Source organism: Pseudopodoces humilis, chromosome 1 (assembly GCF_049639895.1).
Source record: "Pseudopodoces humilis isolate 2021_Gansu_Grassland_sample_001 chromosome 1, ASM4963989v1, whole genome shotgun sequence".
NCBI lineage: Eukaryota > Metazoa > Chordata > Aves > Passeriformes > Paridae > Pseudopodoces > Pseudopodoces humilis.
The window spans coordinates 131,863,729-131,883,493 of NC_142200.1; the positions used below are offsets into that span (position 1 = coordinate 131,863,729).

Below are 19,765 nucleotides of genomic sequence, written 5' to 3' on the forward strand. Positions count from 1 at the left end.
TACTCCAATGCCTCTGAGAACATCGTTGTCTTTTTTTGATCCATCCTTGAACCCTTTCCTGAGAGTGTAAAAAACTTTTTTTTTTCTTTAAAGAGGACCAACTAATTTAAAATCCAGCTAGAGAAGAGTTCTTTTTCTTCTCTTTTATATCACAATCCAACATCAGGACATTTACTGAGGCAGCATGCCACCTCCCACCTCAACTCCTTCCTCTCCTGTGGGTGATGCAGACCCATCATTTCTTCCTTCCAGGCAGGAACATGAGGGTGGAGCTGTGGTCGTGCTCTGTAAGAGGGCACACACAGTGGGAGGCTGCAGCCCCCCTAGGGTCCTGCTTGGACTTACAAAGGGTTTTGCACAATGCATATTGTTCAAGAGAAACTATCAGCATTAAACGGGCAGTTCAAACTGAGGGACCTTTACTGAGTGATTTTACTTTATTAAAACTTGGCACATAATAAAAGAGCAATTTTTGTCATAACAAAGATTAAAAGCTAAACAAAAAGGACCAATGTCCCCGCAGGGTTGGATTTACACAATCAGCATTGTGCTTAAAATTCAGTCAGAATATTTTTGCCTTAACAGTCTCTCAAATAACCTAATAAAATTAATTTCAAATATGAAAGCTGTTTAATTTCTAACGCTTATTTCATTTTACCAGCACATCCAGCATTTCTTCCTTTGATGACAGCAGCAGTATGTGAGCTCCTGGACTAATTCAGCTCTGCTTCCCTGTGCTGTGGAAAACAGACAGCAGCTTAAAATAAGTCTTCACTTTTTTTTCACTTACATGATAAAAGATCTGCAGTGCTTTGCTTAAGGATTAATGCTTTCATTATGGTATCTCTGTTAACCAGATGGTTCCATCTATCAGTCTGCAGTAGTCATGAGACCTTAAAATTCCTATTCAGTATTAATTTGCTCTAGTGCAGAGTGAGTATGACACAGATGTATATATTGATACAGGATAGAAGAGGCAAGCTAAAACTTAGTCGTCTATCTCAAAAATCAGGCACATTCAGTTACCAGAACATGGGCATACTGGGATCCTTGAGAAGGAGGCAATCTATCTTCACCTTTTAAAATGCTGATGACTTCCTCAGCCCATTTGTGTATTTTTCCAGCTGCTGGCTGGGCTGTGGCTTTGATTCCAGATTCCCTAGCCTACTACCATGGCTTTTAACTTGTGGACTTTGGCCATTTTCTTCTGGAGTAAGCCAGAGCCCTCATGTTGTAAAATCTTCACATGACACTTTTTGCCTAACAGAGGCAAGAGGAAAACCTAACCTGGTCTTGAACCATATAACTGCTCCTGGCAACATTCCTTCTAAAGCCCTCCTAATGCCAGTGACCAAGTGTTTCCCACAGCAGGAGTGCCACCTTGATGGTAGATGCTCTGCCCCTAGGAGCACGGTTTGATCTTGGTGTGATCCAGAGGCACAACGACTGCAGGACAGGCATAACCTCAGTGCACAACCACTTCCCACCCCTTCTCCTCTTGTCCAGCTGACTTCCCCCAGACTGCTCCCCTTCTTAACAGGGGATAATAACAAGGCAATGCATCAACTAGGGCTGCACTCAGTTATTCTGTACTTGGACCAAGCAGTCCTAATCACCTGGCTGTGCTGCTCTTTCAACATTTGGCTGTGCATAAATATTTGTGATAACTAAACTCAATCTAAGACACTTTCCTCAGCAGAAATCACACTTCTGATTTAGAACCTGCCCTGATTATGGGGACACATTTGCATCTGCATCACTCATATATGCCATTCCAGCTGCCAGCACAGCAAAAAAAGAGAAACCCTTTGGTTCTGATCATCAGTGAAAAACTCATGCACTATGGGAAGGAAGTAGGACACAAAGATCCAGATCTTAATCTTCAGGCAGAAGCCACTTGATGGTCAATGAGACCAAATAAAAGCTTTCAGTTCTAAACCTCTGTTCTGTCTGCAACAAAATTTGGCAATTGCAGTTCAGTCCCTAGAGGGCCCTAAAGGATAGTCCTCCTCACAAAACAGCTGCACGTACATATTTGACCTGATTTAACGAGGCAGTCAGCTTCTATTTGGAGAAGTCACAATAAGCAGCACAGAAGTTCTGACTGCCTTCGGCCCAAAAGTAAAAAGTAAACACGTGGAGGGAAAATTCTTTCTCTGAACTTTATCTGTTTGAAATTCATTCATTACAAGTATTTGGTATGTGACCAAAAGCTATATTAATAAAAAATCCCAACGTAAGGGACTAAAATATGCATAGTAAGCTACTAGAGACACATCTATCAGACATGTACTCATGGTCAGTATTTTGCATAAAAAAACCTTTTGCATCTGTTGTTTAAACATTTTCCATTAAGCATTGTTTTTGAAGCATTTGGTTATTTTTAGAGATAATTTTCAAATTTAAGAGCTATTTTCAGAGGAAGATGGCAACAATTGTTTTCTTATTTGGTTCTTTTCCATGTTTGATGTTTTTTCAATAAATAATTTTTGAAAGTATTTAAAGTCTTTAGAAGTAACAAAAGTAGTTAATTGTGTTGCCATTCAAGAAAAGACTGAAATCACTTGAAGGTACCATTTAAGCAACAGATATTTACACATGTACCAGTGCCCCAATCCCCTATACTTGCTTTTAAGCACAGCTTGTTTTTTTCCTTGCACAGTTTTAAGGAACTGTCCACATTTTTACTGTCAGTTGCCAATACTGTTCCAGAGGTTTCAGACTAATGCATTTTTCTATGCTGCAGCCTCAGGAGACACATTTTTGCTTGTTTAGTCTCAAGAATTCACAAAAGAAACAATCCACCACAATTATGCCTAATAAGTCTTTATTTCCAAACATAAATTGCAAAAATATTCTATTACAGAACAGGTAACAAGTACAGAATTCTAAGTATGCCTTATAACAGTGAAACCATTGCCTCCTTGACAAAAAAAACATCAGGCACTTAAAACATGAAAACAAAGTACAAATTAAACCAGCTGTAACAGGTGACTAAACAGTACAACTTCATCTTGGTTCTCTGTAATAAAAGCACAGACACATGGCTGAGGGGCTCCTGCCTCCTCCTAAACCCTGCGCAGAGACATTTCTATATTATGCTGCACACATTCTACTCAGACAATATCAAGTTCACATCTGAAAACATAAATAAGTTCAGCACTGAGAGAATTTGAGGAACCTTTTTGAAACAGCAGCAGCAGAGCCTACACTAGCAGCTTCAGAGAGTTTGGTGCATGTGGAGGAGCACAATTTTACCAGCTCCAAGGGGGAATAAGCTCTGCTTTGACAATTGCATTAGAAAGAATGGAGCTGAAATGAATGCAAACAATATACATTTTAAGAGACAATGAAACCTCTGGGCAAAAGCTATCATGGTAACTTTATGAAATTACATTTTGACACATGGACCAGTCTCTGAAAGGAAAAGCCACACATTTGCCATCCCTGAGGAGCGGCCCTCTGTAGGACCTCTCCATTCACCTGTTTTGTCCCTTGTAGATCTTGAACTAAATCAGAAGCAGAGGTTGCCTCTTAGGCCTATCTTAGAAAGGTAAAACTAAGATGCAAGTGTCCAAATGACTAATGAAAATACTCCTCCAGAAATCATTCAAATACCCTTAAAATTATTTTGGCTTGTATGGCTGTTTTTTAGATGACATTATGTAACTTCCCACACACTTTACTCTGGTGACATTAAAAAATAAGAATATTTAAAATAATTTTAATTAGGTACTCAAAAGAATATCAAGAATATTAAGATAAAGAATACATATGAAGCCACTACACAAACAGTACATATAAAAATGCAGAAATGTCCGCTGTTATACTTCAGTGTCATAAGAATTCAAGAATGGGTTTGTATTTTAAACACTGACAATAAAACCACCAAGGAGGAAGTGTTTTTAGGGAAACATCTCACAGCCAAGCCAAGAGCGGAGAAGCCTAGCATGCTGTTGGCCGACAGACTTGCTGTGAAGAATCTCCTCTTGTCAGGGACTAAAGTGAATAGTGAGGAATTTAAACCCAGCAACAGGTTATCCTGTCATAACCATTTGCATGATTCATCCTGATGGGCTCTTGCCTTGAAACCATGATGGGATCATTAAATACTTCCATCATGCACTGCGAGTTTTATCCCACACTGGAGAAAAGAGGGATGAAACAAAGACAAGACACAGAAGTACCAGGTGTGGCAGCACACACTGATGTACTGCTGAAGGTGCATCAAGATTTAGCAAAAGACAGACTTGAATGTTCCTTTGACAGCAACACAAGGATGCCATTCCTTGTCTTTCACAATCAGACTGTTTTCATCCTTAAACCAGCATCTGCCAACACCTGCTACCCAAGGGCAGTTATTGCTCATGCTCAGAGTGACGTGAGCTCAATCACCGCACATCACAGTACTACACTGACGCCTTGGTCAGTGGCAAACTCAAGCTGATGTACTACCCTCGTGTTAAGCTCTTGCTGCACTGCTGGAATCTGCTCGACACCGAGAGCTCACTGACAGGCTGCTACCCCTGTAGCTGTAACCCAGTAACCCCGGGTCAGTCTCCTGGTGAGCCGTGTTCCCAGAATAGGATGGTGTTCTGAAATGTGCCCTTATGAAAGGAGACCATGAAATAGCTGCAATTTTCCCTTTGTTTAGTGGCATGCTGCAGAGCATTTCTGCTCTACTTGATCATAATGATAATTTTGAGCCAATTAAATACTTCATGAAAATCTGGAACAAAGGTTAATAAATATAAATCTGCCCACTTGTATGCTGTGGGTGAAAAGCCTTAAGGATTTCCCCAGACTAGCCTGAGAGATTAGCAACATTTGAAATTTTTCTGTCCAGAAACTCAGAGAAGGATGATCCTAGATCCTAGAATGACAGAATTCAAAATAAAGAGAGAGTTGAGCCTTCTAAAATAACTACTTGCCCCCTTGTCACTGTTGTTGGCTAGCAGACCTAGAGATTAAAGAGATCTGCTGCTCAAGTAGCACAAGATGAAGGATTAACTGAGATGAAGTTAAACTAAGATACGTTTAACTAAAAGACTCGTGTGTAAGAAGCCTACTGCTTCAAAGCATGCTGCAAGAGGTTATTAACTGTTTGAGATAGACTTGTTACAAAATAAAGTCCTCCACAGAATATTCCTTGGGTTTGATCTCACAGACTCCTGTATACAGGTGGATGTGTGCTTTGTGGACCTGAGTGTCCTTAGAGGAGCTACTGCATGGATATTCAGAACCTCCCTCCACGAATTTGTCACAGGAGAGGAAGTGAAAGAACAAAAAAAGATCTCTAGGTCAAATGGATCTAAACCTAGATTGCTGTGGTAGGCTGCAGCTCCACGACAGAGTCTGTGCAGGCTCAAGGTGTACATGATCAATTTAACCCAGATGAATTAACTGATCCAGATATTTGGACAGAATAAAATCAACTAATACCTAACAACAGGAAAATTTTGCTAGTGCTTTAGAGAGCCACAGAAGGCCAGAAGTCACCTAGATAATTTAGTTTCTTTTCCTGAGTCACTCAAGACAGAGAATTTAATCTTTTGTCAAGCATGGTGGTATGCCAGTCATCTCACTAATGCACAAAGGAAAGAGAATCAAACTCTCGACCCCCTCAGGCCTTGTTCACCTCTTTTCTCTGCAGATGCTGTTTTAGATGCTGGGATTAAAAGAGGCTGAAAGCAAAGGTATGCTGAATAACAAGCAAGTTTATGCAAGTTTACTATCAGTGAATTGAGAATTTTTCTACTTATTTCTGAATCTGCTGGGGTTGCCAGCTTGTTAAAATGACTGTAATGGGAAAGAGAGAAGGGTGAGCAATAATCAGCAGTGTTGGCACCCAGAGTCCTTAGTGTAGATGCCTTAAGCACCTTCTGGCACCACAGGGAGAGATGGGCTCCAGCCCACCGGAACAGCTGCTGTGCTGCCAATCCCCCTTGCAGGGGCCCATCTCTCCATTCTGACAAAGCAGAGCCTCAGAGAAGTTACCTTCTGGATGTGGTCAAGCTTTCAGGGGGCCACTGGGTCTGTCCAACAGCTGTCGGATAACAAAAGGCACCTACTGTGTCCCTACAATTCCACCCGAGTGGTCTTACCCCCTCCTTTGCTTTGACTCTGAAATTCCCCTGTCTCTTGGCATGAACCAATTTTCTTGTTCTGTTGCCATGGTAGGGTTTTGCCATCTCAGGGTGCCAAAACAGCTTGGTCAGACACAGCATGAAGGGAGAGGTGCAGCATGAGAACGGGGAATGGACCTTGCAGCCATTCCAGCTTAAGTCACCATGCAGCTACAGACCAACTTTAGCAGCTCCAGTTAGGCAATGTGAATATCACACCAAGCTGCCTTCCTTCAGGTGTAAACCCAGTCATTTACAGAATGTTTTATTATGCTGCAAGCATAGCAGTGTTTGATTCACAGTCATACAAACTCCCTAACAGACACTAAAAAGGGCTGCGTAACACTCCACAGGGTAAAGACAACCAACTCAAGACAGCACTGGATCCTGAAGGAGGATGCAACATTAGAGATTCCGAGGAGAAAAAGGAATAAAAGGCAGGCTTTAATCTAATGATGCTGTGATGCAGTTGTGCAAGGACACTGTCAGCTTCTGAAAAGGTACAGTGGAAATATTAGCACACTGTCAGTGTTTCTATCTTTAGAAAACTATTTAATCTCAATATTCATTCCACAGCATGTGACAGCATTGGAGGCCCACAAACCTTAAAAATTAATATTTCTGATGTGAAATAGAGGGAATTGAAAGGTCCTTACTAACCTTAGGTCAAGAATCCTTAATCCAAACTGATGTAGACTCAGTCGTGCAACAGTGTCATAAACATTTCCAGCTAGGTATAAAATCCATTTACTATTATTAACCTGGCAAATGTCTTAAATAAACTAGAAATAATGTACTCAGCTAACCAAGAAAACATCATTTCCCACAGTGAGTGTACTTCAGCTAGTCTTGAGCAATCTGATGGTACCCTGTGGTGCAGAAATGCCACTACTAACTTGCCCAGCCTGCACCCGAATTAACCAGCCACCCCGCATGCAGCACCAGTAGCTATAATAAGGCTGAGTACAATGTCTGCCCTTCTATAGAGTGAAGTGGATGCAACTAACATCTCATACTAACTTCATGTCTGGAGCAAGGCCTGAGGATCTCAATCTAAAGTCTAACAGAGTATATTTTTATTCTATACAGAGTTAAGAGCAGTTGTAGGAAAGGGTAGGAAAGGTCAACAGTTCCTTCAAGAATTTCTTATCAGCCCAGTGTTCCATAAACCACTGAGAGCCTTGAGAGCATGGAAGATCAGGTCTTCAAGTCATTGGCAAGTTTAAACTTTGTGGAAACAGTGCTAAAAAGTCAGTGGCTGCCCATACTACAGAAATTTCCACTTGCTCTCAGTTGTGAGTGCTACATCACATTCCTTCAGTTAAGACCTCTTTTCATCAAGGAAGCCAGAATAGACTTTCTCTTTTTGGACAAACATCTCTTAAAATGTATTCTGATGGTCTTCCCAGTTACTAATACATATGTGTTTCAAATCATGTAGCTGCACAGAAATAGTTCCAATACAGAGTAACTTCAGCTCTTTGTGGTGTGTCATGGTACACTATTTATACTTATTCACTAAGTGCAACATGGTACTAATTAGCAAATGCTTTTGAAAAAAAGTGGCTTCTTCCCCGCAGATAAATTACATTTTCTCCTCTCCCCATCTTCTACTTCACACAATCAGGTTTTTCCCCTTTACTCATGCTGAGTAGTTAACTGAATTTAGTCTGAGCAATGAATGATCTTACATTATCTCTGTGTGCGCAGAGCACTTGCAATTGTTCTGGATGCAATGTAAAAACCTGTAAAAGATGCATGAATTTTCCCCAAGACAAACCATGTAGCTGCTACACGGCCAAGAACACCTCACTGCTCTTCACTAGCCTGGAATAAGTTACAGTCCTTACATGAACACAGGTGGCCTTTGTCTGTCTGGATGAAATGCAGCAAGGTTCTCAACCTCAGCTGTTTGCCTCACCCAAAGGACAACTACATCACTTTGCACAGCTTCTACTAAAAACACTCCATGTGAGTGATTTATAGCAGAGGAGATGGTCTTTTGGGAGCAAATTTATCTTTGATCTATAGCTAGGATATTGCAGTAGGCAACCATCTATAACACTTGTAACATGGGTGCAGGTTCTTGCAAGCAGCCAGCTCTCTGCACATGAGCAATAGATGCCTGTGGCCAGAAAATGGCAAAAATTTCATTGCTGGGAAAGAAAAAATGTGGATTGTGGTGCTGGAACTGGAACGGATCAGAATAAATAAAACCCCTGTGCTCCCCTCTTCCAGTTACCAGCTGGTAATGCAGATGGACTCATCAGCTCAATTCTGCTGCCTTTGTTTCTGTTAAAGGCTCTACTGACTCTCAGAGGTCCTCATGTGTACTAGTGGCATCAGTTATTTCCCCAAAGCACTACGTATTTTTTAAAACCCCTTATTTTCAAAAAATGTACTTTATTGCTGATAGCTGTAATCAGAATTTATGGACACTTCTACTTGGGTAGGAGGAATATTGGATTCTGAAATCATTATCTTGGAAATGGATCCAGATGCTCAATCAACAGACCTGTAACCATAATGATTGATTCTAATACTTCCAGGAGTGTTTATGTGATTATAAAACTGCTTCAAGTTAAGCTTTCAAATATTACAATACAGTAATGCTCTTATGAAATATATATTTAAAAGGCTTTTCTGAACCTTATTTCATAAGGTCCAATTCATTTAAGTGGGAATTTTTTTTTCAAATATAATCCTGGAAGAGTGGAATACTGAATGCTCTTTAAATCAGTTGACTTGGGATTTAATGCTGCCGTAGCAAAAGGAATTGTACTAAACAAAATACCTGATAGTATCTGACTGTAGAAGAAGGACACTCTGTCTTCGAACTGACCATTCAAAGGATTCTCAAAAGAATCAGTGGAACTCTTAACAGAAACTGGTTATTACAATTTTTAAATTTTGATTGCTTGCTTGGTTGGGGTTTTTTTCTGCAGTAGAACAGTAAAAGCTACGGTACAACTGCTTGTCAAAGCTCCTGTAAAAGTTAAAGGGATTCTTTCCTCTGGGCTGATATTTCACTTTCTCTTGCTGCTGGGTGTTGCTCCATACGTATTCTTGGACCATATGGAAAACTTAAAGAACTACACAGGTTATAAATTAGGGGAATGTAGTTGGCTTTCTCATACATCCTGGCATAGAAGAGCTTGGGGTTGATGGTAAAAGGATCATCCTTCTAATAATGTTTAGTGCAGTTTCATTATCTGTAGTAACATGAATACAGGCTATACTACATGAAAAGAAATTTAATTATAGGCTTGGTACCCATCATCTTTCTAATGGAAATTCCATCTCATGTATCAAACAAGACACAGAGCTGCAATAGCAAGAATGTGTGCAAAGTCATGCTCTGGGGATTGTAGTGTGAAACCAGGTTCACGGTTCTCATTTGGAGCTGAACTGGACCTTATACAGGAACACAAGCAAGCAGAGTGGTTTATAAATAATTATAAAGCCCTGGTCCTTCATACACTTTTTCTTAGAATTAACATCACTCATATGAGTGATCCCATCAAATCCACAGCATCATCTATTGCTCACAAAATGAAAGCTTGTTAAATCCACAGCACTACTTACTACCCACAAAATGAAAGCCCATAAACCACTTAACTACCTCTGACCTGAGGGATTTTCTCATCTGTGCACCCTGGGTCAAACTAAGAAAGACATGGCTCTGAATTTATTACTCCTCTGCAGCTCTTCTCATCACTTCTCTCATGTAGACAAATGCCAGTATTTACAGGATGAAGTTCTTAATTGAAAACATTCACTGCCAACTCATGCAGCCACCATACAGAGACTATTGCCTATACTATGTGATATCAACAAAACCAGAGAACTTATGTCAAAATATTTTAATGATCCTCTAAGAAGCAAAACATGATGAATGTCACATATTGCCACCATCCTGAGATTGTGCTTTGCTACCATTAAACCAGCAGTAAGGAGTTTCAGAATTTTCCAAATTATTGTTACTTTGTATTTTAAAAAATGATTACTCAAAATTTGTAAATGCAGCAGTCACTGTGTGAAAAAATCACTCCCTTTTCCCCCCCAAGTGTAAAATATTTCTCTATTGTAATAATGCAGTTTAATGCTCACAAAATCACATCAGAGCAAATCCAACACCGAACTGCTGAGATACACACAAATTGCCTCCTTAGGATCATCACCCTGAAATTAAAACAATAAAATATGTTATTGGTATTTCTTGAATAGCAGAAAAACTGCTTGTTATACTTGAAATAAGCTGATAGTTTAATCTTCTGTGTATGCATTGCATCTTCTGCATCAGCTTTTCATCTGTATTTCAGGCTCTGAGTCTGTGCAATCTATTATACAGAATCACAGGCTCTCAGAATTCTCCTGGCTAAGCTGGAATTCTCATGCTTGGTCTAACTCAAGCAGCTGATCTTTCTAAAGGAGGACTCCTCATTTGAATACCCCCAGAACTGCTCACACTTACCCCACTTGCTCCACACTCTTCAGGCTTCCCAAGCTAACCAAGGCTAGGTCTAGCCAGTATCTTCATGGGGACACTTTCATTGCTAATTTGAATATTGATATGTTCTAAATTATATTATCTTATTCATATTTTGAAATTGCCAGAGATTGCAATTATTTTGTTTCTTCAATGGGATAGTTCTGCTGTGGAAAACCAAAATAAAACCCTTCTAGATATGTAAATACTTCCTCATTTGAACTGAAATTGAACATAAATTCTAATTTGATTTAATATATACTTTTCTATTCTGGTAGGTTTTAACTAAACCAGAAACAATTTATCTCCACTTGTTTCATTACTGACATTGTTCTTAACACTTTAATTTAATTCACTGAATGCATGAGCAAAGTAGGTGCTTAAAAGCTGTACTGCAGGGGTTCTAAGGCAGAAAACATTTCTTTCAATAACTAATAATTTCACATTGGATAATATTTGCCCAAGTCAAAAAATAGTCTGCAATCTGGCTGCCTGACAAGAATCCAGAGGTGTCCTTATTTTAAAATGTGGTATCATTTTGTTCAAGGTAATTAAAAGTGAACTGTGGGTTAGTTCTTATTTCTGTAGCTACATGGGGACACCACAAGCATAGAAGAATTTCAACAGAATTTAAGCTCATGTTGGTATTCTACAGTTACAAATAGGCTGCATGTAATAGTATTTATCACTTACTCGGATTGTAGCAAATTTCAAGATTAAAAAAAATATCACATGCTGACAGAGTTTGGAAAAAAATAATTCATTTTGATGTTAGTTCCTGAGAAAGTAAGCAAGCCTTCCCCTGCTTTACAGGATGCTGCTCTGGCAGCTCCACCTTGAGTGGAGGGAGTCACTGCTGCTCCCTTTCAGAAACAAATCACATTTAATCATTTGGTTGGAGTCAAAAAACTCATACCTACTTCGTACTTTCCAGGTAAGATACACAGTGGAGAGTTCAGCAGTTTGTACTTCCTAACCCCCTGCACACCTCTGCTCAAGCCCTCCTCCCTCAGTCCTTCTGCTCAGACAATTGAGGACTGTTTTCTTCCCCAAGCTCAGAGTCTCAGTTTCATTCTTCCTTTCTGTGGTTTTTTTTGTTTGTGTTGACTGACTTCTCTGAGCAGATGCTTAATGTTACTGTTTTGTATGTCAAAGCAACACATACTCATCTGCCCTGCTGTCTTTTTCTAGGAAACAGAAAATCTGATGGATTCTCGGTCAGGCAAAATTTGCATTTTAACCAGGCTTCTGGGTAATCAAATTTATGCCAGCCTGATTAATTTATCATCTGACAATTTTTCTAATCAGATTTTTTTTCTATTTTAAAATATTAATCAGGTCATTTCCCCTCCTTGAACCTACATTTACTTGGAGCTAATGACATGCCCTTCAGGCTTATCAGGTTAAACCACAAAACAAATAAAACTTCCTTCAGCTGCAAGGCCATAGTAAAAATTATTTGTTAATCTAATACAAAATAATAAAGATCATTAATTATGTTTCAAGACTTTGCTGTTGCTGCATTTTCTGTTTGACCCTCTGTGAAATGTGGGCACCAACTTTAGTGATGACCTGTACATGTCTGTTAAACATAATCATAAAGGTACACGAGAGGATATTAAGGCAGAATTTCCCACCTTGTGGGACTCTATAGGGCTCTCATATCTGACAATTCTCTCTATCCAATAAGAAAAAAATCACCTTTCCAATGGCAAGGATGGTGTTTAGGAGCAATATTGCCAAAAATGACTCATTGGGATGCAATTATATTCTCCCTATAGGTGCTCCCAGCAGAGAAGCTTCTTTCACTCCTCATTTACAGCAGCAAACTTTTGTGTCCAGTAATGTGTGTGGGAGGTTCTGCTTGAGCCTTCTGTGGGCACCCACAGGTGTAAGGAACCTCCAGCTACCCACTAAGAGGGAAGAACACAGAGCATGGAGAAATTAAAATGGAAATTGAAAAGAGAAAGGAGATTGTTCAACTTTTAGAAAAGGTCATCTTGAGTAAAATATACTCATTATAGAATTTCAATTATCTCTAATAGCTGATAATACTAGAAGAATTACTAGCTCATACCATTCCTTTGGTTTTCTCTTTGTAAATATAAGTGCAAATTAGGGCATCACAACTTATTCTTCTTGTGTTTTTTTTTTTTTTTTTTTTCTTTACAGCTTATTTGGCAAATTTGGCCACAAGTGATTTTCAGTCTGTCAAGCATGGACAGCATTTAATTAACACATACAGATATTTAAACATTTTTGTGGCTTCTATCTGCTTCTCTCTAGAGTAAATTTTTCTAAGGAGTTGGCTTGCATTTTATTAGCTCATGTAGTTCCTACAATTAAAATTACACAGTTTGTCTCCAATGATTTATATTATAGGAATAACAAATACAATGGAAACTGCTGGATATAAACATCTTGGCCACTAAGAAAAGATACATAATGTGTTTCTTAACCTTTCCAATACACTGCAACCTTTTACAAGCAAAAAAAGCATACCTTTGCCACATGAAACTGCATATATATACAATTCAACTCCTCCTAGGTAATCTCCTGTCATGGACTAGGAGAATGGATTCACTATACGGATTCTAGGTCCCTTTTCACCTATGAATAGGTTTTATATTATTCTAATAATCTGAAAGCCATTTATTTTTCTATTTCTTAAAAAAAACCCTTGAAACTGAATAAAATTGTCCCTTCCTGGTATTAACAATCTGCTATTTTAAAACTTAGCATTCTCTGATGATAAACTAAGTGTGAATGTATCTTTGACAACATGTTTTCTAAATATCACAAAGGATATACTCAAGTACATTTCAGAACCTAGCAAGAAGAAAAGCGCCCTTAGCTTTTCAGCTTGAAATTTCTGGCTTGAACAAGATGATGCTATTTATTTAACTTGAGTAATATAGTCATGAGATTACATCAGTCCAATTAAAGTATATAGAGTACAATGGCAGTTCTACTGTATACTTCACTTACTATTATATGAACTTGAACCCCCTGGAAAAATAGAGTTCTGTAAAAGAAGACTCTGACAACAGTATAGTGAGCTTAGGAATTTCTGAGTTAGCTTAAAAGATGAAGAAGTATTCATACAAATTGGTCTTATTTTGTCAACAGGGCAAATCAAGATTGAAAACATGCAGACAAATCTTTTCAGAGTCATCTGTGTGTACACAGTAAATTAGCTCAAGGTCAGAAGCCAGACTGTGCTGCATTTCTCTGAGGCAATACACAGAAGGTAGAGGTCCAAGGGGTTGGGACAGAAAGAACACAGGAAAAGGAATGACACTTCATCCTATGTTTGTAACTCCCAGATTCTGAGCTGCCTCAAGGTAAAATGCTCAGCAAGATCTGCTGTAGTGTATGGCAGCTCCCTCACTGCCATGCACAAGCTGCTCTGCAGCTCCAGGCCATGAGCGCACACTGCTCAAATCTTTACCTAACAAGAGGCAACAAGGCCATAGATGCATGCTTCCTCTTCATGGAACAATCTTCATCCTTACTCTGCTCTCTGTATACACCTGGAAAGGCTGTGCCATGATTAGGTGTCTCATTTTGGAGATCACAATGTGTGAATGCCTTTAATAAAGCAATTCTTAAAGGAGACTGGTACCTCGGAACTGATACCAAACCAAACATAAGTTGGCAGAGATGTATCTGAGATAAGAAAAAACTTCTGATTGACTATGAATTATGGGGATAATTTGTACTTAGCTATGCTCCCCATCTGGTATTCACAACTAGAAAACATTTCTCAACTCTGTGATACATATTTATTCAGAAAGATTCAATCTTTCACTTAGGAATACGACTTTCACTGAGTGTAAGGTAGAAGTGTCTCTCTAAGGAAGAATTTACACTTTGTAAAACAAGTTTTCCCTTGGCACATTAGTGAAATAAAGACATTTCATGTGGTAAGAACAGGACCTACCTTTTTAGTCTGATTCACATTTACCAAACTGCAACTTCAAAACGCCTTTGCCATGAAGCTGAAGGATCTGGTTGTATTCTTTGGGCATTGCATGGAAACCCGGTTTAGGCAGCTGGTTGTCATAATAGTGATGGCTGATTGGCATCTTCTCTATGGATTTTGAGAAAGGCCAGAAACCATAGAGCTTCACATTCTCACACAGCTCAAGAGCAGCACTAGTGATCATAAAACCAGATGACAACCGGTAGGCTTTCACACCCTTAGTTCTCCAGAACTGGGCAAGACTTTTCAGATAAGAGGGGTGAAAAAATATTGCCCTTTGGGTTGCTTTGAACTCTTTCAGAGTGTGGTATACTTTAAAAGAAGTGGCTGTGTTGCTTCTAAAGGAAAATGCTGGCAGTAAAAGAAAAGCATCTCCATAGGCCGCAATGTTTTCCAGAAATTCTGTCTTCTTTTCATTTAGCTTGTTGTATCTGCAAAGTACAAAATTGTAGGAATGGAATGTAGTATTGATACAAACATTACAGACTGGAACAGCACAACTGCACTTTCAAAGATGTGCTATGAACTTTGCTGCAGCAGTTCAGCCTGTCTACACTGCAAATCTCTATCATCCTATTATAAGTTGTCCTATGTGCAGCTATGAAAATATGACTATTGGGTAATAAAAACACACTGCATAGGTCTGAACTAATAACACAGGAGATACTGAAGCAGATCAAATTCACTGCTAATGAGACTTGGACATGTTTACAGAATTGATCAATCCAAGATATTAAGAAGAATGCCAAAAAATATTGTTCTCATACTTTCTCCGTTTGAAAATACATGTACTAAAATCTGTATTGTATGTGTTTGTGAAATGTGTTTCTTATGTTGACAGGCATACAAAAATCTCTGTCTGCCCTGTGTGGAAATTCAAGGATGCATGTGAGCAGTCTTGGAGCATTAGTGTGTGCTCAAGGGCAGGACATACTTTTAAAATAGCTGAAAATAAAGGCATCCCTGTTTATGTCCTTCAACTAGAAGGGAACACATGGAGATCTGTAAAGATCTATAAAGACTTAGAGCTCTAGCTTCACAAATGACAAGGATTTATTCTCAGGTGCTTTTGGTCCCCAACAAAGAGCAAAGAGACTTAGCTCTCAACACTGCATAATTCTGTGCTCTCAAATACTGACTAGTGAAATTCCCAAGTTATCTGAGAAGTGATGCAAGCGGGGGGGTCACTCAACTTATGCCCTCCATAGATCAGACTTTTCTGAATCGCCTAAACATATGGAGCTTCCACCCTCTTTGGGACTCAAAGCACTGAGTCCTCTTTTGTAGGAGTCATCTATTTGAGCAGTGTATTTTCACCTCTTAAAGGCTATCGGAATCCAGTTTTTGCAAATGACTCCAGCAGAAGCTGGAAAAATTTGTTTCATTTCTCTTCACAACTTGAGTAGGTTCAAACCCTCTTTTCATGCAGCACTTCAAGACAGAGGACAGCAACCACTGCCATTTCCATTCATAACATTCATTGGAAGAGTTACCTCATGCACGACTAAATTAGTGCAAGGAGTGATACACCCCTTCTCAACCTGAAAGGGTTTAAACTTATAGCTTCTGCTTCCCAGAAAAGTGCTGTTACCACCAGAATCTGAAACAAAAGGAATGAGAGAGACTCAGGCCCTCCTATTGACCCTGAACCTCTGTGCATGTTAGAGTCACACAGCCAAAACAAGCAAGAAATGCCTGAGCCTATGTGTAAGGAAAAGTGGCTGAAAGGTGAATTTCTGGCCTCCACTACAAGAAATTTCTCTGTTTTACTCAATGTAAAGTACTAAGCCCCTAGAACAGAATTCAAATCTCTATTCTTCCTTAGCTAGAAACCTGGACAACTCAACAGTGTCTCAATCTCCTTTCCAGCTCTGCTACTCTGAGGAGAAGTGTAGCTCAGTTCCATTAGGATACGCAAGAACTGTGCTTTTCTCCAAGAGTGTTCACCTACGTTTGAACACACAGTTCAAAAGCTGATTAACCTTAATAATAACATCAGACTAAGCCAGAATGCAAACAAAGAATTAGAAATTACTAATGTCTGAATAGGTCTTCTGAGAGAAGAAACAAATTTGGTTCTGCTAGTTGGTACCATTTCTGCTAAATGCAGAAATGGTACCAACTTCCTGCTTCTTCTTCAAAAGCATTTACAGTTTTCTGTGAATATTTAAATAAATACTTTTTTAAAATCATGAAGTCATCTTAAACTCTCACTTAATTCTCCCACAGATTTATCTCCCATTTCCTTCAGTGTAACTCCTATTAACCCTAGTGTGACTTGATTTGGCTAAAAAGTGAGTGCAGCTGTGATAGAATATTTTGATTAAGCCTAGAAAAATTGTGGATCAGGTCAGAAGTCACCAAGGATGCTGAGTCATTGGACAATTTTCTTTCCTTATATCCTTGTGCAGGCCCACTAACATCAATGAGTTATATCTATGTTTGGAGAAGCAATAATTTCTCTTCATTAAAGTCAAAAAGGGTTGGGTAAGCATTAACATAATTAGTACTCATTGCAAAAAATGAAGTTCTATCCCTGAATCAATGAAAAATGTCTGTTACTAATTTCTGTGTACTCACTTTTTCCTTCTTCCTTTCAAGGAGAAAAAAAAAAAGCTTTGCCTTATGTTGTCTTTTTGACAATACAGTTATGACAGACAATAAGATACAGTAAGATTAGCAAGCAGTAAATAACATGGCACAGCAGTCCCTTTCATAGATAAGCTGCCGTTCCAGCCTGCTGAAGATGTCAGATTAGTCAGGCTGGCCTTATTAGATTTTCTTTTCATCAAGAAGGTGAAAAAAATCCACCTCTGCTGAGAAAAAAGTGTGTGAGCAAGAAGCCTTCATATGGATTTTAAAAATGGATTACAGAAGCTGGGCCTCCATTCAGGAAACAGCCTTCATCAGAACAGCCTCTAAGCACATTACCTAGGAACATGCACTCACAGTACTGCTGATAGAGTCGGACACACATTTCCAGGCTTTCCTGATTTATGATTACAATTCCTTTCTAAATGCTTGGGATTGTGAAGGTCATGGAGGGAAAAGAAGAGGCTCTAACTTACAATCACCAATTTTAGTCTGCCATAAATTGTTGACTAGTATCAGCCAAAGCTCTTGCTAATCTGGATATTGCTGATTCCTTTATGATACAAAAAAAGGCCAGGTTTAGAAGATTTCCATTTAGACTAGTACATATTTTACCTGGAAACTAAGGCTTAATGAGGTAATCTACATGTACTGCCTTCTATGCTGGTATCCCAATGGATTTCTATGAAAATCTAAATCATGTTAAACCATTATACACCATTGCACAGAAACAGATTTGCGGTAGTACTCACTTCTGAGCTATGATACTCGGATTAACAGTCACAAGGTTTGTTTTATTGCCAACATCTTTGCTAATGTTTCCTGTGGTTGGAGGGAGGTTACACCTGAAATTGAGAAACATTTGATTAAACAGATGTGTGCCAGAAATGCTTTACAGTTATTATTTGCAGATTCTTCTCTTGTGCAATGACACTTTCATGTCAGCTCCCAGGGATGTCTAAGCACTTTACAAATATTAAATAAGGCTTACAGCACTTCTAATAAAGATATTTAATCTATTGTACAGATGGTTAAAATAGGGCATAGAGAGCTCATTTTCATAAATTGTATCACAAACCAGGAGCACAGTCAAAATCCCAGGAGAAGCCAGTCTATGAATGCCCTATGCTGGCTGCTAGGAATTATTACCCCTCTTGCCTAAAAAATGCATTTCTGCTGAAAGTCTTCTACTGTGTCTTCTAACAACAGCATAAGTTGCCTTACTGCAGAAACAGTGATTTCTGTAAAGTGCAAAGAAAGTATTTTTTTAAATTCAGTTACTTAGTAAGTTTAGCATATTAGTACAAAGACTTCCCATTTTCATTAAAATAGCTGTCTAACTGGAAAGACTTTTTTTTTTTTTTTTAGATTTTCAAAAGCCCAAATATTAGGAAAAAGTAAGAAAAGGAAACAAAATCCAGAATGTGTGATTGTACATCATTGAGAAAAGAACCTTCCCTCTGTTGCTCTGTTTTTCTGCATGAACTACAAACTGTGAGTCACATACTGAGAGAGTAGGCAAAATTACACTCAGAGTGCGCCTGGTTTTCTATCCAGGGAGATTAAAAACACTACTAAAATAGATGCTTAATATTTTAAATGAGTAACAGATGAAACAAATATCGGGGCAATTAAGCAGCTACATGTGTGAGCCAAACTATGGCTAAGTAAATGCTTTGTTAAACCAGAGATACTCATGTGACATTTAACACCAGTCTCCTAAAGGATGTTAAATGACCAGAAATGTCAGGTTCCCAGATAATCACATTTCACATCACTGCAAGGTGATTTAGCAGTCACAGATCATACATGTATCATCCAGCCTGCTCTTTAATTAGAAAGCAACAAAGCAGAAGTATCCTTAAAGAGGCAGAAATAAAGAATTGTCAAGATCCTTCCTCATTGCTACAAACTGGCATTGGCACACTTCCAATCCTGCCAAGTTTTTAGAATGTTGGACACACTTCAGGAATATGAAGCAGCTCTTACCTGAAAACAAAGTCAGAGCTATCGATTTCAGCTCCACAGCTGGAATTTTTCAGAATGCCTCCATTTCCAACCACAGCACAGTTCTTGAAGGGATAGACTGAAAGAGGAGAGGACTGCAAACAAATAAAAAGATGCAGACAATTCTTTATAAAGTGTTTTGATTGTTTCTTTGAGTCTATTTGCTCTTGCAGGTTTAATCTGGTAAATCACAGTAAAAGCATTCACCATTTAGCAGACAGGATTTCCAAACCTGGACAGCCGAAAGCCAAAAATAGGCACCAACAGACAGAGAACTGTTACCTCTGCTATCAGAACTTTGACACTGGATTGTTAAAACTGGGTACCTTCTAAATATACCTAACACTAAAATTATCTAGTAGTGGATTGAAACCTTGACAAGCTAAGGAACTAATTTATACTGAAGTGGTTTAATTTTACCCAGTTTCCTTTGCACTGTAACAGACTGGGGGTTGTAATATAGTAATTTACTTTCTCAGCTAATAGAAGGTAACTTCATAAATTCTCCTTACTTATGTCATCACACAATTACATTTGAAGCAGAATAACAAATTCAGGGGAACCTGA

General features: G+C 38.8%; 1 protein-coding gene across 4 annotated transcripts in view; it reads right to left on the reverse strand.

The window, feature by feature from the left end:
* Nucleotides 1–468: 468 nt before the first annotated feature.
* The window catches only part of ST8SIA6 (ST8 alpha-N-acetyl-neuraminide alpha-2,8-sialyltransferase 6), a 47,075-nt gene continuing 27,778 nt past the window's right edge, over nucleotides 469–19,765 (reverse strand). For 2 of the 4 annotated variants that reach the window (XM_005519116.3, XM_014248469.2), the window contains exons 6-9: nucleotides 19,181–19,293; nucleotides 17,944–18,036; nucleotides 14,558–15,030; nucleotides 2,811–10,307 (exon numbers count right to left, since the gene is read on the reverse strand). In XM_005519116.3, the coding sequence (XP_005519173.1) occupies nucleotides 14,562–15,030; nucleotides 17,944–18,036; nucleotides 19,181–19,293 (675 nt within the window). In that variant the 3' untranslated portion in view covers nucleotides 2,811–10,307; nucleotides 14,558–14,561. The other 2 variants (XM_014248470.2, XM_014248471.2) reach the window with 2 other exon arrangements.